At 45.0% G+C, this 23239-nt stretch overlaps 1 protein-coding gene across 2 annotated transcripts in view; it reads right to left on the bottom strand.

Annotated features, from left to right (window-relative positions):
- Positions 1 to 23239, bottom strand: part of LOC126575599 (guanylate cyclase 32E) — a 43059-nt gene that overhangs the window by 8413 nt on the left and 11407 nt on the right. For both annotated transcript variants that reach the window (XM_050236367.1, XM_050236368.1), the window contains exons 3-8: positions 9990 to 10646; positions 6809 to 7047; positions 5404 to 5526; positions 5049 to 5235; positions 4147 to 4397; positions 1662 to 1733 (exon numbers count right to left, since the gene is read on the bottom strand). In XM_050236367.1, the coding sequence (XP_050092324.1) occupies positions 1662 to 1733; positions 4147 to 4397; positions 5049 to 5235; positions 5404 to 5526; positions 6809 to 7047; positions 9990 to 10239 (1122 nt within the window). In that variant the 5' untranslated portion in view covers positions 10240 to 10646. The remainder of the gene's footprint in view (positions 1 to 1661; positions 1734 to 4146; positions 4398 to 5048; positions 5236 to 5403; positions 5527 to 6808; positions 7048 to 9989; positions 10647 to 23239) is intronic.

The following is a 23239-nucleotide window of genomic DNA, read 5'->3' as shown; positions in this document are numbered from 1 at the left end:
CCACCACCTACTTGACGGGTAAAGCAACTGATTGAGCGCTTCAATACTTCTTGGCCATGGCGCTGCCCTTTTCACCCATTCGTCGAAGAGGCATTCGGTGTAAGAATGGCGTAAACCAAGCAATTACGGTTCCTACGAACTCTCTAGCTGTCCAGATGGAATGCCATTTAGGATGAAGAGAGAAGAGAGCGAGAGCGAGAGTGGGGCAGTCATTGTGTGGCACATTATCGCTGTGGTCGTGCCACATCTGCCAGTCATCTGGTGGTGCATTTGCATGTACTTATGGGTGCTGGGGCGTGATTGCATGCCAATGATCATGGTAATTAAAAGCAACCATTTAAAGCAAATTGCCCTATTAGTGATCAGTGGGAATTCGTTGCAGAGATTACAAGGCAGCATCCTCTTTAGTCTTTTTGAGGATCTTTTACTGAATTTTTACGCCAGTCATTGAAGCACCCATTTGCTGGGTAGGAGAACTGAACCAAATCGCATTGTGAAAGGCATGGTTATTGATAAAAAGAACTCTGCAACCAACCTATGCTCAACGTCAATCGTCTTTACTTTGAACTTCTGTCTTTTCACTTCTTCTAAACGGAGCTAGCAACTAACAATGGAGCGCTTGCAAGTTCCTAAACTGAACTAGCACTTGGCACAAGCACATTTTACAGTCCAGTCCAGTCCCTTTTGTAACTGCACCGGACATGAAGACGCTTGGACACAAATAACAGACCAGTCCAAAGCCATCACAGTCCAACGCCCAGGAGCTGATTCTGTGTAATCAGTAGAGAGGATCTTCTCCAGCATTCTCCTTAAACCTCCTTTTCCAGGTTCGTTCCAAAAACCATTCTTACTCCACGTGGTGCATTATTGATATTGAATTTAAAAACACACACGCGCGTACGCGGGGCACCGTCGTCCTCGGTCGCACTCGTCTTAAGCAGTCACTCGTTACGTCGCTAACTTAACGCTTCGTTTGCTCTTCTCTCACCATTGACAGTCGATCGATTGAAGCTTCCTGTACCCCGGGCAGAGGGCTTGCCTTTGCTGGCCTGGCCACATAATCCCGTTCTACAATCGGAGCGCAAACGTGGATTATCATCTCCTTATCGTTCTCCATGTGGCTCTGTGTGGCGGCACATGGTCCTGCGTTCGGTAATCAACTTTATCCACCCTAACCTATTAATTCAATTTCCGTCATCCTAGGCCAAGGAGCCACCAGCTGATGCTGGTGGTGCCTCGTTAAAGACAGTTCACCGGCTGTGTCAAAGTGTCCTGTTTCTGTGTGTACTTACACAATCTTAAACTTTCCCAATCAATATTACTCCGGGAGGGGTCCCTTTATGAGTTTAAGAGCCTCAAACTGCATGATTGACTGTTGACGTAATTGTAATCAAACCGTAACTTGACGTAATTGTAATTGCGCTCTGCGAGCGGGACGCAAATCTGCGCTGATCTGTGCCGATAAAACTGGGAAGAGTTTTGGTTTGATGAGGAGTAAAATTAAAACGACCAACCAACCGGCGACCGGCGTAATAAATCTTTCTGTTTGCAAAACATCAACCTCCACCTTGTCACAAACACCAGTGGCGGGAATCAGCGAACGGCAAATGCAGCTTCTCCAACGTTTTGGCCACCAAGGGGCAGCAGCCGTAAATATTTACCTGCTTAACGCCTCCGAAGAAGATCAGCGCATTTCGGTAGTTGAACGGTGGTAGCTCCAGATATTTGTTGACCTAAGGACGAGAACGAGAACGAAGGCGAAAGGTGTAAGACATTCGTTGAGCAAACAACTGGTAATAGATCTGAAGAGAGAAAGGATAGATTATTGATCAGACATACTGGAGAGAAATTTGTTTTGATACTAATTAAACGCAATCCCTCGTTCCCCGCTTTTTTGGCGGTAAATCTCTGTGTGATCGGTTTAAACGCGCAAACCAAACCGCGACCTGACACGAACCAGACCTAGCTAGAGCTGCACGTTGCATTCGCGAAAGTGCATCATCGAAGGAGAATGCACCTCGCGCTAGGAAGCATCGCATTGCTGGAAGAAAATCCCGCTGTGTGTTTGTTGTTTGTCTGTTCGCGCGAGCAAAGATTTATTATTTTTAATTCCCTTCCTCTAACTCTTTCAACACCTCCCTCGACCGCGCGATGGTTTATTAATACATTTCACCATTCCCCCGTGGTCGCTCCTCCTTTTCCGTGGCGACTTTTTACACTTTTTTTTTATTTTTGCGAATTTTCCCTTGAATTGAATATCTTCGTGGCAGCTGTAACGGTTCGCCACTTGAACGCGAAATAGATACGCCTCGGTTGCGGGAGAGTTTTTCGCGCTCACGAGCGCATCACAAACCGTGGAGAGGGAGAGAGCGGGGTGATGTTGTGATTTATGCTTGATGGATTTACTCGAGCGACGGCCAGCCGGTTGGTTGCGCTAGCGTGGCGCGAGGTTTTTTTTTGGGAATTAGTATTTTTATGACCATTTTTCTCGGCATGTGCCTCCATGTTGCAGTTCAGTTCAAAGCCGTGTGAACGGGGTAGCTCGTAAAAAAATCCGATTTGTCTGTAGTGGAGCTACTGTGCGGAGCGCGCACGAAGGTGGCTTGCGGTGTCGGGCTGTTTCGTTTAACGTGCTATTTTTTATGGACTTTCTGTTGAGTGAGTAATGTAATTAAGAATTTAATTAGAACTTTTCCCACGGTTTGCATGCTGTGCATTTGCGTCAACGAGTGCGATGATGTGCGAAAATATAGATTGCTTTACCGGGAGAGAAAGGCCAGCATGAGTGGCCAAACTAATGGAGCTGGAGCACGTTTTATGGAGTATCTTTACGAATGAGGTAATCATGCAGTTTGAGCTCCCTGGGATGTTTAGCGATTTTTATTTCTTTTTGCAAATCCCTGAAAGTGTGCAATTTTACCGGTTACCTGGCGCCTCCATCATTTGTTTTCCCGGCGCAGCAACCAGTTTTTGAATTGCTTTTACCTCAATGGTGTAATTTTGTGCTGATGCTGATGGATACTCTCCGACAAAAAGGTCAATGATTAGCCTGCAAATTTAACTTAAGGGGGGACTTCGGTATTTTCGGGATAAAAAAGGCCCGTTTTTAACGATTTTTTGTGACGTAACCATTCAACTGTATTTTTCAAGTAAATGACATAATAATCTACAACTTTTGAAGAATATTTGGTATTGTTTTGAGCAACATTCATTGAAAAATTAATCCATGCCATCAAATTTAGGCAGTCGTGTCTTCAAAAAGATACTTTTTCTGGTGCCCATTGTAGCTGCGTGACGGGTCATCAGAAAAATACAAATCGATATTCGTTAAAAAGATGATAAGTTTATCTAGGTAGCCCCGGAGAGTTTGTGTTGATACTCCAATTTTTCGATTTTTGAGTTGAAGTTGAAAAAGTGATGCTTTTTACGATTCTGCCATAAACAACGAACTTTACAGATTTTCATAATATCTCGACGGTGTTACCTGGCAAAAAGTGTACAGATTATGTGTAAAAAATTTAAAAACGATCGGTCCAGTAGTTTTTACGGTACGATGGGCACCGACTTTGAAAACGTTGGTTCAGGGAAACGCTCTTCAAAGTAGCGGGCTGCATGGAGTGTTGTATGAAAAGCGGATTTTCAAAAATGTGTATCTTTGTCATTTTTTCCTCGATCGATCCAAAACTTTTACACAATACTCTTGAAAGGATTAGCTTTCAGGGAAAAATGTTAAAATCATGTGTCACAAATAAAAATTAAATACCGAAGTCCCCCCTTAATGTAATTCTATACTAATGATTTATAGTTACAACAAAGTGCTCCAACAAACTAGCTAGATCACTACTCTACTAATTTGATTTTATCTCTTGCCTTTAAAGTCCTTTGTATTTTCAGTTCATCATCGCTTCGCTGTACCGTATCCTTCCTTCCTAGCATCTTTCATTCAAAGTTCCACTTTACCCACCCATCCAATCCGTTACGCACTGATTCGAAGGAGAAACCACTACCCCGGGGGGCAACCGCATCTGCACTAACCTACTCCTTGACCTAGCGACAACCATTCTTTCTTTCTCAAGCCAGCAGCTGCCTCGCAAAACCACTTGTAGCACAGGAAGCAACAACGCCCCACCCCTCTTTCTCACTTACCTGCACAGCAAACTCGTCGAACCGGACTGGCGCCGACGGTACGACGGCCAGATAGTGCCGGAACCCCTCGACCGCATCCGGATCCGGTGTGGTTTGCAGCAGCCCGTGCATATACTTCGTCGGCAGTCCCGCATCGTACTGCTCGATGTCGATACCGACGACGAAATAATCACCCTCCTGCAGCAAACCCTTGCGCCGCAAGCTCACCAGCAGCCCGACGTGCTCGTAATGGTAGCCCAGCACGAGATAAACTGTTGGAGTGGTCCCCATTGCCCGCCCCGGGGAGGGCGGTGTGCGAAAGAAGATCGAAGAAAAACGTCAATAATTTGATTAATGTCCCCAGGCCACTGAGTGTGCTGTGAGACAGGCCACCATCCGTTCTACCCACGCCCCCGCGGGGGTGGGGGAAGTGTTGAAAGATGAATAAGCAAATAGAAGCAACCGACCGAACCGTTAATCGATCCATGCTACAAACGACGCCTTCCCGCATTAGGAGGCCGTCGTTGCGGCAAGGTCACCGGTCGAGGAAGGGGCCAAATTGGAAATAATTTATCAAAAAAACGGCGACAGTTCAGTAAACGGTTGGATATTAATTGAATTTTAAGCGATCACTGCTATCGACAGTTCACGCCAGGAAGCCAGTAACGTGGCGCGCGCGAGTAACACGATTTTCCGACGTGATAAATGGACAAGATTAGAAAGACGGTTCTTGGGCACGCACTTCCAGGACGCCCGCACCGAAACAATGAGCGACGTGTGTCAAGCGTCATAAACATCGATCCGGTGGGCAAACGGGAGAGGGGGGGAAGAAGAACGACTGATCATTTGTTGCACTCAATTCGATTCTAACAAAACAACAGATTGCAGAGATTTGTAGGCGCTATTTGCAGCGTAGTACTTACTTCTCGTGTCGGCGTACGTACTCTCTACCAGCTGGTCGAACGGGTTACCGGCGTACCCGTGATGGTAGATGTCGGTCCAGGTCGCGACCGACCGGATCCGGATGCCGGCCGACCGGAGCGTCGTTTTGAGCGTTTCGGCCACCGCATCGAACTCACCGTTGTCTGAAGCACGATACAAAAAACTAACCTTAAAGAAGCCGAGGAAAACTATTTTTCCATTTTTTGCGATCGAATTTATCTCGTTTGTTTGTTTGTCGGGTCGGGTCGGGCACACGAAGGCGGCAGGCGGTGCACGAAATGCTACTTTTTTTTTCAGGGAGGGATAGCCTCGCCACCAAAAAAAAAAAACACCTACCTGGGTCCAGTTGTAGGCGAGCAGGAGCGATACGACGGACTTGGAGATCTGCAGATCCGGCGGGCGTGTCCGGGCGAACGTTGGAAAGTGTTTTTTGTTGGACGTCTCGTTGTGCGTACAAAACTGCAAAACAGGAGCGGAGAATCCGGTAAATTGCGCTTCATTCAATCAGTTTCGAATTGACAGTCTTTGCAGGCAGATTGCTTGTAACTAGGGATTGTAGCAGAAAGGTATTGTGACAAACAGTAACTTAAGGGGGGACTTCGGTATTTAATTTTTATTTGTGACACATGTTTTTAACATTTTTCCCTGAAAGCTGATCCTTTCAAAAGTATTGTGTAAAAGTTTTGGATCAATCGAGGAAAACCTGACAAAGATACAGATTGTTGAAAAACCGCATTTCATACAAGGCTCCATGCAGCTCGCTACTTTGAAGAGCGTTTCTCAAAACCAACGTTTTCAAAGTCGGTGTCCATCGTATCGTAAAAAACTACTGGGCCGATCGATTTTAAATTTTTACACATAATCTGTACACTTTTTGACAGGTAACCCCGTCGAGATATCATTAAAATTGTTTATACTTTTTTTTAAACAAATCTGTAAAGTTCGTTTTTTATGGCAGAATCGCAAAAAGCATCAATTTTTCGACTTCAAAAATCTGCCAAAAATCGAAAAATTGAAATATCAACATAAACTCTCCGGGGCTACCTAGATAAACTTATAATATTTCTAACGAATATCGATTTATATTTTTTTAATGACCTGTCACGCAGCTACGATGGGCACCAGAAAAAATATCTTTTCGAAGCCACGACTGCCTAAATTTGTTGGCATGGATTAATTTTTCAATGAATCTTGCTCCAAATATTCTCCAAAAAACAATTCCTAATATTCTTCAAAAGTTGTAGATTATTATGTCATTTACTTGAAAAAATACAGTTGAATGGTTACGTCACAAAAAATCGTTAAAAACGGGCCTTTTTTTGGCCCGAAAATACCGAAGTCCCCCATTAAAGCGAACTTGGACGCCTTTAAAAATAGTTGCAAACTGCCTCCTATTCTTTAGTTATCTGAACTGCTGTTGAAACGACCGTCGCTCGATCGGTAAGCACGTCTCTACATTATCTAAGCAATCTATGATTCAAATCCTCCGCAAGCAAAAAGGAAATTCAAAAGTATTAAAACAGTAACCTTATCTACGTCTCAGCTCAGTCACTTCATCACATTGCATCTGTCACCTGGATATGTACATCAGCAAACAACTCAAAGATAAGAAGTGTGATACAATATTCTATGTGAAACATCACGATCCACTGTGGGAGATGTGTGCCCTGGCTGGCTGGGATCATGCATATGATGTATCCTTTGCGCGCTGCTCAAACTAAACGCGTAACATTCTACTCACGTAAGATATCATCGGTAGATTGAAGGCGGCCGCCATGCGGCCCTCGTGCACGCACGTTTCCTGCGGTCCCAGGTAACCGATCACCTCCCGGGTCCACAGGTCCGCCGTTTTCCGGATGCTCGTCACCTCCTCGCCGTACGTTTCCGCCACCTCGAACCGCAGCTCGTGCCCATACTTGCTAAAGTACCGTTCGTTCACCTCGTTCATCGCCAGCGTGATGGCACCGGAAATTTGTAATCCTATCCCGGGTGGGTCCGGGTCCAGCAGTAGAAAGATGCGAGAAAGAAATGCGAATTAATGAATGCTTCGTAAGTACCAGAAATGGCTGTGGGCGCCATTCGTGGGACAAGGATATTCTATTACTAAGGTCCTCCAAGCCTGCTACGCTTGAAGAAACTTCTTCTGGTTGTAAGTGCGTTTGAATCGTTGCCTAGACGATGGGCGCAGCATCCCGAAAGTCTAGCCTGGCCTACGCTGAGGCTGGAGTAAGATATTTAATTGGATCACTTCGCTAGCGTCTGTAACACTAACCAACCTGTGAGAAGCGTCGATTAAACTATTCCACTACAGTGAATACAATGAGGTTCTCCGTTCTTACCAAAAGTTCAGATTTTGCTTTAAAGTTTCATAAACTTTTCGACTAAAATTGCGTGAATAATCATGTTAACTGAACAGAACAAATCTAGTAAATTAATCTCACAACGTTTCCATACTTTCATTTTATCTTTCGCTTTCTTCCGATTGTCTTTTCAGTAGAACACTGAACACAATGGACACCGTACAGTCCAGAGCTGCTGCAAATGGCTAACATCTGCCCCCAAGAGGAAAAAAAACGCTAACCTGCGATGCCGGTATGCTTCATTACTTTTCCACCCGGCGACCAGCAGCTGCACAACAAACAACGAAACGGACCGGAAGCTTCCTGGGCTCGTCTGCCTGAACCGGCATTGCGAGGGTGTTTTTGCGTAGCCGCGAACACTGGAAAAAATCATTTCATTCCACTGAATTCAGTGCGAAGCTCGCGCTGCGCTCTCTGCTTCAAACAGACCTCCGACATGCGACTTATGCTTTGACCCCCATCGTCGCCGACGTCGTCATCGGTGCATTATTTAGTCGTTGGCCTCCCCGTCGTGTGCTTTTTTGCGCCCGCTGCCTACACAAAGCCCAGCGTAGCATTGTTTTGCTCCCGGTTCTCTATCGAAACGATACCGTTCTGTTGCATAAAAAAGCAATTAATTACCGCGCCGAGTCTAGCGGGCCCAAGTGGTCCAGGGTTCCCGATTCGCAATGCAATCTGCACCGCAATAATGCACTCCGAAGCGAACCCCAGGGTGACCGAGGTGCGTAAATTACGCTCACCCTGGCGTGCCGTTTGGAGTCGGTTATGTCCCCCATTTAATTAAAACTGTAGCGACACACCATAAATTAGGGACCCAGAGGTCTTGGTGGCAGACAACCTGAACCGTTGAGAAATGATAATCCATGCCAATACGCCATGCCACCATGCCACGGGGTTGGTGCATTGTGCAAATGATCTTACACATCTTTTAATTATAGATCCATTTGTTGGACGGATTTTCTTTTTTTGTGTCGTTCATGGTCAATTCATTCGCATAGAATGTGTGTACGCGTGAGAATGACAGCCAAAAACTCACGACAAATTGTTTTTCGGGAATTTTATTTACATTTTTGAAATTAAGACAAAGGAATTCAGGCGCAGTGATTTAGTGGCGAGAAATTCATCCTCGTAGCTGCTACCATTCTTGTTTGAAATGTTGTAAATTGGCCGTCATCAAACGAATACCACGGAGTTTCTAGAACAACCACACTTCTTGAGGATAATTGAACGTTTCAGCGAGCGTGCCCTGAGCAATTTCAGTATCTCTAGTAGACGATCGGACAGTACATCACGAAACCTAAAATCGTTCCCGTATGGCGCGAGCTTTAATGTGGGAGCGCACACATTTGCATGTTCGTCTCGCCACCAGACATTATTATTTATGCTCCTTGGAACATCATTCTCGGGAGAAAAAAAACAGAAAGAGAGACAGGCAGAGAGCGAGAGCGAAAGCGCAAAATGCAACCATATCCTCAAAGGAATCCTCAAGGACGGAAAAGTATCCTTTGCACCATGCACGCTCGTCTCACATTGCCCGTCTTCCGGCACCATCTACCTGGCCGCCGGTTGTTTCTCACCGAGACAACATTTTCCCGGTACTAATGCGCCACCACCACCGGTGGTGTGAGTGATGGCATTAGCTTTTCACACGAGGAGCATGATAAATGGAAGCTCCTTAGCGGAAGCCAAGGAACGATATACATTTTCCCACTGCTCCATGAGCGACGCGAATGAAACGGAATGTTTAACATCTGAGCGAAGTAATACAGTATCCAACGCAACGGTAATCTTATCTTACAACCTTAGCACCTAAGCTGGGAGTCAAAGTGACAGATGAGTTTACCTTAAATCCCACGAAAGGAGGCTTGGAAAAAAAACTCCATCAACGGGATGCTAATCTTAATTAAATGTTCTGAAGCATAAAGATTACTTCCAAATATCAAAACTCACCGCCTCGCGGCCAGTGTACACCGAAGGCACCGAAAATAGATTTGTCATGCCGATCCCCGTGGGAGAGAGAGAGAGGTTTACTCCTCGCCAACGTTCCACATCGTCGTCGCCGCTCGAAACGAAAAAAGGCACAACGACAAATGCGACCACGGACTAGGACTCGCAGGCAGGCAGCAAGTGGCCCATTTAAGACGGATTAGCAAACGACGGATCCCGTCATGCAGTTGAGCAGTCGCCAGCAGTGAGCTTACGGTTGGCTGGTCTGGCCCGGGGCTGGAAAATGCTCTGGCTGTTAATTATTTCCGCCGTTCCGCTGCTCGGTATTGGAGGCGCATATATCGTGAGGCCTCAGTGAGTGACAGTGAGGAATGAACGAGAGATCTATTTAGTGGTGCTGTGGAGTTGCGGTTGCTACATGCCTGACATTTAATTAACCGTGGGAAAATGCTGGAGCGCAGTTGTAAAAGGGACAGGAATGATGCCCGAGGAATGATAAGAGCACACTGACGAAAGGGCTTGCTTTAAAGGATGTTCTGCTTGAATATTCAACATTTAGGTGCTTCGAAGCAAAAGAGTATTGAATGGGAAGGATATCCTGCCAGCAGTACTCACCGGGTCTAGCGTACACACGATCGCCTGGACGCCGCTGAGATCCGGTCAGATAGCCCACGGTAAACACATCGCCCCGGCCCGATACCACGCAACAGGACAGCAGCACTACACTTACGGCGATCACGTAGCCAGACACGCTCGAACACAGTGACGACAAGGACGAGAACACACCACGGTGGTAACCACGACGACTGTTCGCTGACAACAACACTTTGGTACGATTGGCCTGGGAGCTGCGTGCGAACTTCATAACTTAACGTGTATTGATGGCCAAACACTCACGCACCCCAAAGGTTGTGGTGCACACTTGTGCTGTGTGCTGTGATGCTACCGCAGGCTGACCACTGAGACCGGTGGAGTCTTGCAAAGGGCCGAGCAGACGGCACGGCATCTTACTGGAACGGTAGTGCTGCCAAGCTCACTGCCAGTGGACCCACGACCGCCATAGCTTGCCATCTGCGGTCGGCACATGGTAGTGCATGGGATGGCCGCAACCTACACATTGGGCGATGCAGATGATACTGGTGTTCCGGAGGGGATCGTCTTTTCTTTGCTTCCTCTTTTTTTTTTTTTTTGGGTCACCAATTACGCTGGCCAGCGAATTAGAGACTCGTTTTCGGGTGCAACACCTTTGCCTCTTTCCTGCGAGAGCAATTTCTGGAATGAAACCATCATGAAAAGAGAAACACAAGAAAAGGTGAGGTTAAAATTAGAACAAACTACTCCCTCCTTTTTGAAAAGCGCACTTATGAAGTTATAAACCGGTAAGGGCACTAACTTGTTAATTTATCGTTTCTGTGGCCTTAGTTTCTCGTTTAATTGAAAAGTTTATCGCTTATTGTTGGAGCTTCTTCCGGGGAAACGGTGCCAGATGCCGTTCTATCTCATAGAGTAGCTCTTTACTATCCCAAACACGAAGTAAAAATGAAAGCAAAAAGTTTAAAAAGTGTTTGAAAGCTATGCAGTACGCCAATGAAGGTGTGCTACTCGGGAGAAGCATCGGTGGGAATGTCTTTTAACCATATTTCTGCTAAATTGCCAATTAAGCCAAAAAGAAACGCAGTTACTTAGTCACTTAATCAGCTAATTCTTATTTGCTTAGTTTATTTTTAAAATTTCTTTCTAAAGAGTAGCTGAAATGCTTCTAAAGAGAAAGTAATGCTTCTTAAGAGAAGTAAAATGCTCCTAAAGAGTAGAAAATTATCTCTTTGAAGACAACTAGCGCAATAAAAAAAAATGTTTCTTTAATATTTTAAATTATCTTTTTCATTGAGCTCTAGTACTTCCCAAAAATCGACCAAAGATCCCTAGAATTGCTTAGATTTGCTAACCCTTCTCAGTCAATCTCTAATGTTGTGGACATATTTTCGGGACGAGTGACAATGCTGGTAACGCTCCGTTTATAGTTTCTAAATTATTCAAAAGACTACGTAATGAGCACACAGCACATGCTGTCATTTGAAGCAATAAAGCGAAACGTACGACGTGAGGTGCTAACACGGCCACACCGTCAGCAGCCACTGCTTTTCTGAACATAATGATAAAAAAACCTGTCAGAGAGGAATCCCTTTACGTCACTGCGCGTCTAGTATCGCATTGTGTAATGAAATTATGCCAAGTACCACACGGGGGTCCAGAAGTTCTTGATCATAACATGTGAAAACTTTGTTCGACCAATTGAATTCTGGTGGTCAGGGAAAACGGTCTGTGTGCTGTTGATTTGATATTTGATAAAATGCAGAAACCATCCAGTAGTTTCGAACTGCGCAGGACGTAGTATAAACCACATGGACCGTCACAACACCAGCCACATGTTCAGAAAAGTCCAGAGAAACTAACAACCGCTGCTACTGCTACGGCTACCTCCGACAAGGCGGACAATCCACACGTCAATGTGTGTCTAGATGGGTTGCTATTCATTCAATTGCCACATCCAACCTGTACACTGCGTGCCCCCGGATGCTCGAATGCGTCACCAACGCAATTGCGACATGTCAATACGAGGGAAAACTTTGTCTACTCGACGCGCACGCTCCGTGGTTTCAAACTTTAGTTACACATATCTGTAACACATTGACTTACTGCCAGTTGGCTGGACAAAACTCGCACCAACAGGACTGGGACCATGGCCAGGAGCACCTTACCGGACCAGCAGCCGGTCGGACCATCATTCCACACCATTACACCGTACACGATCGATGGTGATGGGTAGCAGAGGGGATCACATTTGCATTCTCTCCGTTTTGTCGTTACTTTTTCGGGGAGTCTGCCCAATCTGCCCCATGGGGTCCCGTGGATCCGTGCAGCCAAATTGGAATTTAATCTCGTGTCGAACCGAACCGAACCGTCCCCTGTGAATGCCATCGATCGACGTCGAACGGAGCCGAATAGGAAGGATAACACTTCTGTCGAACAAACCCTGGCCCTGGTGTTGTTTCTCCGTTAGTGGACGATGGCAATACGTGATGGAATAACGAAATTCCGACAGAATTGTTCCAACAGTTGACAGTTTGACTGGGAATGTTGTATTCAATTGGCAAAAATAAACTCGCTTTCTCGCTTGCTTTCTCTCTGACTTCAAAAGATAAATCCATTTTCAGAAATAAAAAATACTAAACCCTTTTTGGGGAAAGAAATTAATCTGTTTGCAACATGCATTTCAATATCATTCATTTAAAAGGTAAAGTATTTTTGGGAAAGTGTTTTTAAACAAATAACACCACCGGAACGCTTGTCGTACAGTTGTAAAAGCACCCAAAGCCCAGTTTTTGAAAACTTTCCATTTCAACGCTGGCCATTGGCTGATGGTTTTCATGTGCCATTTACCACGAACAAAACTGATTACAGGAAAAAAAACAACGCAAAAACGCCCTCGCTCAGTTTTCCGGTGGCAAATTAGCATTTGTTCTTGTTTTTTTTTTTTTTGGCCGGAGCTTATGTGAGATGACCGCGGACCCATATCACCGGCTGCCGGCAAATAGAGGGCAATGGGACAGGGTTCGCACTCATTAGCATTTTGTTTGATTTAGAAGCGCGCGTCCACGCTAGATGGGTAATTAGTTTGCGACTGTTTCAATTAGAACTTTGAAAGTGGACCACATGAGGAAGCTGGGAATAGACGCAGACATACTGTGTCTCGTAAATGAGGTTTAGGCGTCAGTCTGTCCAAAAAAAATGTTAGTGTTTGGAAAGAAAGTTAATTAGAGAGACGACGTTGTTGTATGTTAAACACAAACTAAAAATTATGTGTCTACAAGCCTTCTCTATTGTCATTTGTATTGTACAACACAAACTCAAAAGATAATCGTATGCAAAACAGCAATTTTTTACTCGACTGAAATAATGCCAAACAAATAGTAACGCTTCATTGCACCTTATGACTCAACCTGATGTACAGTTAGTGACGGATCTATTTTTCTCACACCTCAGCGAACGTCATCATGGAAACAGAAGACCAAAGATCAGAGTACTGAGATCAGCACAGCTGTCTCTGCACCACAAACGATGCACCATCCAAACGTCAACCCTTCTGCCCAGATCACAGATGTGATGTAGGTAAAGTGCGACGGCATAGACTGACCCCACTTGTCTATCACCCTGCTTGTTGGCCAGTAATTACGCCAGAAATATACATATACAACAGTGAACATGCAATAAAAACCAAGGGGCCTGAGAAGCTGGAGCTACCGACCATGAGGGGGAAAGGTGTCTGGGTTTGATTGGTCACGCGACTCCTTCGCGCGTGCTGCGCTCGTGTGCGAACACCCCACAACGACCGCACACACTTGTTGCGATGTACGCCACCGCCAGCAACACCACCGGATCGGTGCTTTCGATTTTATTGCTTGACGCGTTTAAAATTTTATTGCACCAAAAGGGTTGTAACGCCGTGGCCGTGGCGACGTGTCTCTGCAACTATGTTTCTCACTACACCCCTCCTCCCCAAGGTGGGGGACAAGGGGTTGGTCGATGCGGTGTCACGGATGGTTTAATATTCTACAACCTGTCATAGGCGCGCCCTGGCGAGAGAAGGGGCTGGTTGTCGACCCATCGGCCAACAACAACTACTACTGCGGTGGCGCTACTGCGTTACGCGAAAGGCCCTGGCGCGCCGGGTAAGAACCGTTTAGTGAGTGTGATTGTCGGGCGGCCCCCGTCTGTGTAGAACTTCTGTGAAGCTGAACTGACATGCGGGTGGTCGGGGGAGGGGGCTTTCGGATAGCGATAAGTGGTGGAGCCTCATTTTTCATGCACCCTTGAGTGGCAGATAATCAGATTCACGCGCTTTCGTTTGACACATTACGCTTGGCGTTATTTTAACCGCAACTGGAGCGCGCTGGTGTGTGATCTATTAGGCAGAAGACATTCCGTTTTTAGTGTAGTACAGTTTTTTTTCATCTAGAAAATATGCCTTTGACTAAAGTAATCTTATTACTAACTCAAGGGTCTTTAATAACAGAAATAAAGTTTAGTTCAAAGACAGCATAAATTACATTCATAGCGATTACAAAATGTTCTTAGAAGGAAAACCGTTCATTCCAATACAATTCTAAGGGATAAAAAATGTCACAATGTACTACAACAATAGAAAATATTTGAAACAATGCGAGCCAATAGCAATAAGCAATAGGAACAGGACTATGAAAACGAAACTAAAGAACCTAAATAGAAATATTTTTTAAACATTTGACTAGAGTAGATCTGGCTAAAATTCACTAATTTCCCGATTCACTGATCACGATTTTTCCAAATTACTCCGAAACATCGCAAATTTTATGCTATGACCTCAATTCTTATCCAAACGATATGCTTTGTGAACGTCAGATGAAGGCAAAAAAACACTGTCACATTGAAAAATGATAATGATCCCTTCCTTTTCTACAAATAAAAACCATTCAACCAATGTTTTGATTTGAATATTTTTCTTTAAAATAAAAACAACCCCCAACCTCACCTCATCATCACTCGTGCTGGTTTCTTTCACTATCCCCGAATAGCTGCTCACCATGATAAGGACCCGAGAGTTCGCATTCCCGCCTCACTGTCACACTGTAATCACTTTGCAGTCATTGGTTGTCCCAGTTAGGCACGTTACTACAAGCAAACATCACCACCCAGCAGTACGATCGAACATCGCCCGCAACACCATCAAGTACGGTTTGCCCTGTCTAGCCTAGTTGTCGATATGATAACACCGATAACGAACCTGAAACCCATGTTTCGGTTGACTTATCTAGGAAATAATAATAAAACAAATTACAAACCGTCTTCCACCGTTCTCCTCCGTCACCGCTTTGTAAGTGGCTCGATCGAAGAAGGGAAAAAAGTAACGAACTTAGAATTGGCCAAAGATAAATGTGGTCACCCTCGCCACGCCACGGGTCACGTTGGTCGATGGTAAGATAGGGAAAAGCCGCAAAGTTTGTCGCTCTTCCACCAAGCGACCGAACTCAATCACAACCTTACTTTATTGATGCCCCCTCGTACAAAATATACACCCGAATAATTAACCTAGATTTTTTTTGGGGGCGACTGAATTGTTGCCTTCATTTCTAGACCATTCTGGGGATTTTGCTTCTTCTTTCCAGCAGCGCCTTAGGTAAGGTCAAAAGTCGGATTTAATATTATATTTTTACCTCCAGCTAGAACGCGACTCGCACGCGGTCGAATCGCTACTCCTGGTGGTTTCTAATCCAAGGGCCCTGGGCTCGCTATCAAGCGCGGTATGACCTCCTTCTTGGCGTACGTCACGCAACACAAGAGCTAAACAAAATCAAGTCAATAGCACCATTAGGTGGGCCTCCTTGGACCCAGCAGTACAGCGAGTGTAATCCTGCAAGGGAAGTGTAATGCGTTGTTGTGTGCGAGCTTCTTGCAAAGGTTAGAATTAGCTCTCCCTTTAATTCTCCAGAGTTGCTACGGTACTTTACACTCGGCAGAAAGGAAGCACTTCCTGGATTGGTCTTTTGCAGCAACTTACATTGCCAGCAATTCAGATTCCACGCGATAGAACCACGCTCGGACATTCTGGGACGGCTCACAGTAGGCGACGACTCAAGAGCTGACACTGAGCTGACCTATAAATGATAAGGCTCTTACAATCAAGCGCACAGCTACGGCCTTGTCTAGACCGTTCGACCAACTTGCTGCCCTCAAGTACGTAAGTGGAACACGCCCGACTGCGTGACCGCTACCCGTTTGTTTGTCTTCGCGCCATACAACGGACCTTTTGCCCTCACAGATGTCGAAGCGTTCACCGAAAATTGAATTTCATTTTCTTTAAAGATAAATTCAATCCCTAACCAACAAGCGAGTTTCCGGTTGGTGACATGTTGAGGCCATTCCGGTCCTAATCGGAAACCAAAATTTAAGACAGAAACAAAAGCTCGCAATGTGTCGCCATTCTAAGCAGAGAGACAACAGTTGATGAAATTCGCACACACATTTCATATCCTCTTCCACTATGATCCTCCTATTCGAATTCCAAATTCGAATATCCGGGACCAGAACGACCTCAACCAAACCAACCCGAGCCATGCCATGCCATGCCAAGAAGGTAAGCGTTTAACCCTCCGATAATAGGGGAAGACTCGGGAGTGCCACCGGCCGACCCGGTATTTTATGAGCTGGATTTATTTGGCAAACTTTCCGCCACGCAAGGACAACCTTCTGCCGGTGCCAGTTGTCGCTGCCTGATGGGTACCGGGGATACCTTTTGCGGATTTGCGGATCCAACCACACGGAGCCGAGCGAGCGGGCGACAACTCGCATCTCGAAAAGCTTCTGCACCAGATTGAACGATTCTGGACCGGAGATCTTCGGTCGTCCGGGTTTGTCGCCGGGTTCGGAATTCAATTTTGCACTTTATGATTCCACTTGGCCATTGTTTGTGGGTTGAAAAGTAAAATAAACAACAATAAAGTTTGCCGGTTGTAAGGAAGGAACAGGGCAAGGATTCACCGTCGCTGCCATCGACTAAACAAGGGACCATGCCCGTGCGGACTGTGTTCTTGGATTTGTGCGGCGAGGTTTATCGAGTAAACAGTCCATGTTATGTCCCGTCTTGTGTCCGTGTGCCTATGCATCCGTTCTTACGAATTTGCTCTGCTCTCTTCTCTATCTATGATCCACACGATTCGATTTTCCAAAAGCCATTAAAAGGTCCAGATCGGATGCCATCTGTAACCGAGTGTTTCGTCTCGCTGAACGCGAAAGATGGATCCATCCCGGAGAAGCACAAGCTGCGATCGGCAGAAAAGCGAAAATCAATAAATATGGAATCGCTGAAAATGGCATCCGGTATTTATCGTTGCATCGTAGCGAATCCGAACCGATGGTGCATCGCCGCCCGGGTTGCATATTTGTCTAAAGGCGCACCGAACCGACGGCGAAGCGGATGGAATCCATGTCCCAATGCCCCTTAAGCCGCAAACACTTCCTAATGTCTGTTTCGTATCGACGGCAGTAAGAAACGGACCGCTTCTAACCGTAAGTTATGTGAGATTTTCCAGCATGGCGTGAAACAATTTACGTCGAAGGCCATCAAGCATTCTGTGCTCGTCCTAAGCATTCGTTGGCTGAACTGCGTTCGGAAGCTCGCGTGCTGGTTGGTATAGGCTCGTGGTGGCTGGTCTACTCACGTAGACTGACCATTAAGAGGGCGGAGGGGGGTGGGGTGTTTTGCACAAACTGACCACGAAGCAACTGAGAGGAAGTTAAGGCACATCGGTTTACCGGCTCACGGCGTTTTATCGATCGAGCAGGGGTCATACTTTCCGAGCGTTTCTTGAGGTTGTTGGGGTTTTTTTTTCGTTTAAAAATATGATGCAGTTGCTGTTATAAAATGATGAAAAATATAAAAGTAAAATGATGATTTTACAGTTACTGTGCGTATAACAATACTAAAAAATAATCAATAACTTCAACTTAATAATACAGAAAATAGCCTATATGAGGCAACCCACATTAAAGGCATAAACAAATCGATGATAGGCTCAAATACATAGATAAAACATTAAAAAATGCCAAAGAAAACCGTAAACTTTTGTACTCAAAACGAAAACTGTTACCCAAACGGTGTTGTAGCTGTTCGTTTAGATAAATCGAGAAATTTGGAAAACTTACGCAGTGCAATCGATTTGTTTTCACGTTTTAGTATTATAGGTTTCAGTCTGTCACCATACGTAAAATGAGATTTTGATTTTTTTATTATGCCTTTTATTTAGCATGTCTTTTGTTGCACATTCGCTTTGCTACATGTCTTTAAACACATTCAAAAAAAAAATCATGATGAAGTACATTTTCTTTTTCACCACCTGCGCCCATGAGAACCACAACTACAAATCCATTTAGTATATCAAATGATATCATTGTTAACCCTCGGTTGGGCACCCGGGTACCCGGGTACCCATTTCAAGTTTCAACGAAAAAATGAATGCCTTCCCGTCAATATTTTTTTACGAAACTCCGGATCCCCAAAGTACAACTCATTTCAAGCCGAATTGGCGTTGAAATTGTTTTGATAACTCATATTTAAAGGTAATTATGGCCCGATGAAATTAACACCCGCCCAGTGGCACCCGGGTACCCGGGTACCCCACACGTTGGCTATGCACATGGGCTATGTTTATAAACACAAAACAACACTTTTTATCAACATTTATCCATGTTGACGTGTTTATTAATCGTTAATTAGATAAACTACAAGATTTTGATGAAAATTTCATTACCTTTGAGCTTTTCAACGAGCAATAGGAGAAAAATAATCAACATATTTTGAAACCTTTTATGTGCAATTTAAATTATATATTATTTCTCAAACTGATTAAAAATGGTTCGTATAGTGTAATTTTCGTATAGTGTAACATATTTGTAAATTATACACTAATCTTCATCAAAAAGGGTTTAGGCGGCATTTTCGTAGACCACAGAGACCAATATACATGGTGCGATGACTGGAACATGGAAGTGATGAGACTAGATTTTTCCTCACGAAACGTTTTGAGATAAGGTATTGAACTTTTTACGCCAACGTAGAGATAGGATTTAGCTATTCAACACACTTTATTTCATTCGGCTATGACCAACTGAAAGAAAATGGGACGATTTTTCGTGAAGCATGTTTTTAGTTGATGTAACATCGTTGAACGCCCTCTTTCTATGGACCACTGGTACAGCCCATCGCGGACCTCTTCCTGCCACAGAGCACGCAAACAGAAATGTATGAGGAATTGATGAATTACTGGCACCAACGGAATGTTTTTTTGTAGGTCCGGATGATCCGCGCCAGGAAGAAGGTCCGGATGATCTGCGCCAGACCAATGGCCCATAGAAAGGGGACATTCTACGGTGTTACATCATCTAAAACCATGGTTCACGAAAAATCGTCCCATTTTCTTTCAGTTGGTCTTAGCCGAATGAAATAAAGTGCAATTGATAGCTAAAACCTTCTTCTACCTTATCCTAAAAAATTAAACACGTTATCTTAAACCGTTTTGTCAGAAAAATCAATTCTCATCACTTTCTGAACGCACCATGTAGCAACTGGTCTGATCTCGTAGCTCAATTGTGCCCAATTAACTTAATTGTTTATGACTCAAAAGTGCCTTATGGCAATTCCAAACTGATTTATTCGAAGAAATCAATAATTTCAATAACATATTTGCTGGAAAATTCGATCACTTTACGATCTTATTGCTTGCTTTACGACGTACGCGGTAGAGAATGACCGTACGAAGGGGTATCAATGCATTGTGTTCATTGTTTTTATGGTTTTTTATTGGATTTTGTTGTGATTTTGAAACAAAAATATGTTCCGAAGACTCTTAAATTAGTTCTAGTACACTATTTTTGGTATAAAACTGATAAAAACAGCGGAACAATAACTTAACTATGCAATACATATAAGTGGGGTACCCGGGTACCCGGGTGCCCAACGAAGGGGTAAACGCCGGGTGCCCAACCGAGGGTTAAGCATATCACCATCAACCTCTCTGTGCATGAAACATACATCTTTACGGCAGAAAGAAATGTACATCTGCTATCAAGAAATGGCAACAGCCACACCGATCCCCACACTAATGCCATATCGTATTGCACAATGAAAAGATAAGATATGAATTTATTTCCCATTAGACTGATCCACCACCCAACCACCCCAGCTCCCAGAATTTGGCACACGCGATTCACCCACCACAACACGCCAACAGGGGCCGCACTAACCATCTTTAATCTTGATTACTAGCACACGCCTCAAATCGATCAACCAGCCGTCCATCAATCCTCATTCCCTTCCCTGTCTTCCTTACCAGCCGCCTTCTTCTTCTGGCCCAAAAAAAACCCAAACCTCACGCGGAACATATGATGATAATAAATGGCGCTCGCTGGCTGTCTCTCGGCGGCATGTGAGGCGTTAATTGATGCGACGCGTTTGACATGATTGCGGTCAAATCATGCGGCTGACAGAAGGAGCGTGCGGAACGATGGTGACTTATGGTGACTGTTCCTTATCGTTCGGTGGCTCGCAGCTTCATTTACGTCGCCTATTCAAAAATCCATTCGCCCAAATCATAAATCAATCTAAATAAAGCGCCGTCGAATTTCGGGGGGAGGTTCATCTGATCAGATGGACCTGAAGGCCGTACATTACGCCAATTTTCTTCCTTTTTTTTGCGATACTGCTGACCTCATTCCATCATCCGATTAGTGGCAGAGCGTGTCAGTGTCCTGGGGCCACCGTGCTGATCGAGGAGGAAATTTGGAACATTTTCACCATTTTCCATTGTTGGATTCCCGTATCGCAATGGAAGTGTAAATGTTTACATTATTGTCAATCGTGTACGGGGGATTGGCGTGCACGTTCATCTCTCTAGGGCCGTCAGCTCAACACTCCCATAAATCAACGTATTTATGTCTGAGCTTGGCTTTACGATTTTGCGTTAAAAACAGATGTAAAGCTGACACAATTTTTGCCATAAACACATGTCTCCGCTTGTGGCGCGTGCCTTTCTGGGGCGATACAAGGCGGAAACAGCAGGTCCCTCGAGAGCGAACATGCTTCCCTTCATGCCTCGCATGGTATGAATTTGGAAGCAGCAGCTAAGATACGCAATGGCGTTGTAGGAGAGCCAGATTTTAGGTCATCTCACCATCAACACGGTTTCCTTTTACGCCACAAGAAACAACCGAATCCCAGGGAGCACTACTCTATCGATTAAGAAAAGCTTCCCCAAAGTCCAGCTCCAGCCAGTCCGGTCAGCGGGCTCACGGGGACTCAGAACAGGGCAACCTCGCCCAGGAGGTTGTGCCACTTCCGGCACTTCCGATACAACGAAAATCAATTACCAGCAGCTGCGAGCTGCTGCTGTTGCTGCTGCTGCAGTCACAATTACGAGCAGTAGCGATCCATTACAGGGCTGCCAAGGATCCTATCCGATGCCTGGATGCGCCCCATTGTTGGCACCCAGCCCATTCCTAATATCCTCTTCTCGTGTGGAGAAAAAAAATAAAGGGGCGAATGTTTTCATGGACCAAGAAAGTATACGAGCAAAAGCAGCAATTGAATACCGCACTGGCTGCTGTTGCAACTATAAAACTCATATGAAATGAAACTACATGAGGGGTGGAATGTCAGGCGCACATTGTATCATATCAGTGAATCAAGGTTCGCCTGACGTTGGTCATGCATTCTGTCGAAGAAACATTCCATTCCAACAATGCGAGCTTGCATTGCAGAGCTGCAACATTGGAATGGCACTGGACTTGCATTCTTCCAGGAAGAATTCAAATGCAACATAGGAAGCAAGGCATCTCGCTTCCACTGCAACTTTAGGTTGGTTCCAAAAAATGTAGCGCAGTTCAAGTTGAAGGAACGTTGGCAAATATTTAAACATTATGCATTTCTGCTCGAAATGACTCGGATTGTTTCGTCGCAGAAACTGTTTCCGTAATGCATTCGCTTCTTATTTTGGTATAGCAGCAACAATTACAAAGACCCCAAAATACTCCCTTAAGTCCGAGAAATAGTTGATTCTATTTCCATCTTTTGCATCATTCATACACTTTCTGCTTTCATTGTCTTTCGATCATTCGGTCGGTTAATCATGAAAACATAGCAAGCGCACTACAGCCACGATAATCTCGAGAACAACGCGCTCCCTCCCCCCGGGGCTGATTGCTAAAAGCCTTCCTCGAGGGCATCTTGTTTGAGGCGTTCAGGCAATTGTACTTCATTGCGTGTCTTTTCATCGTCTCTTTCACCATCGACGACCAGCCGGGACAGCCGGTGCACGAATCACGGACACTTTCATTTTCGATGAAATGCATAATTTACATGCAGCTCAACAAGGCAGGCCCGGTGCAGTTTGATCCGTGGTACGAGGTGCACCCCGAAGAACCCTTGGGTGCTCAATGGCCGACGGGGATGAATGTCCGCGTAGTTTTGAGTTTTGAAGTTTGTATAAAAATCTGTGATCCCTTTTAGGGGGGAGCACAACATAATCGTTTGATTAAAAGATAAGGTCTTGCTACTTATGATGCTACTTGACACCCAACACAAGGGAACTTGCAGTTGCATCTACCCGTCTAGAGGATAATGTGAGAGGCGGAACGGTGCACGACAGTGTGGTGACAAGTGTGCATGAAGTGTACATCGTCATCGTCTTATCCACTGTCCGCTGTGGGCGTTTCCGAGCGTTTTTATCAACCGCCTTCATTGCAACGGGCGCTGGAACGACTGATTGTTTGATTTGACTTTTTCCTCGTTTTGTTTTACGAAAGGCACACCTGTTTTACGAAAGGCGCATGAACACTTTTTGTTGGACTCGAGGTGTACCGCAGAAAGGGGAAAGCATTCAACCACTTTCAGTAGCCGCCTGAAGGGCAAATAAATATTTAATCAGAAGTTAGGGTGTATCGTTGATGTTTTTGATTTACTTTAGGAGAGTGTGTTAAGAGGGATTAAGTACAAATTTGTTTTATTCTCACAGTGCATACAGTGCTGTCCTGTATTGTCCGGATCCTCCGATATCCATTCTGTCCATCGGATTATCTTGTTTATTTATAAATACTAATGATAATGCCACACGATCCACAGCCGTGTTTGTGTTTGCTCACCACAAGTGCTGTAATCCCATTGAAAATCGAGCAAACGAGATTCGATTATGCATTCGCCGGCGAGCATCCCCCAAGTTACCCCCTTCCTACATCCCCTTAAGACGCCATCAGACGGGGTGGTCTGGCGGTGGCAACCA

Source organism: Anopheles aquasalis, chromosome 3 (assembly GCF_943734665.1).
Source record: "Anopheles aquasalis chromosome 3, idAnoAquaMG_Q_19, whole genome shotgun sequence".
Lineage (NCBI taxonomy): Eukaryota > Metazoa > Arthropoda > Insecta > Diptera > Culicidae > Anopheles > Anopheles aquasalis.
The sequence above is the reverse complement of the archived record's forward strand: the minus strand, read 5'-3'. Positions and strand labels throughout refer to the sequence as shown.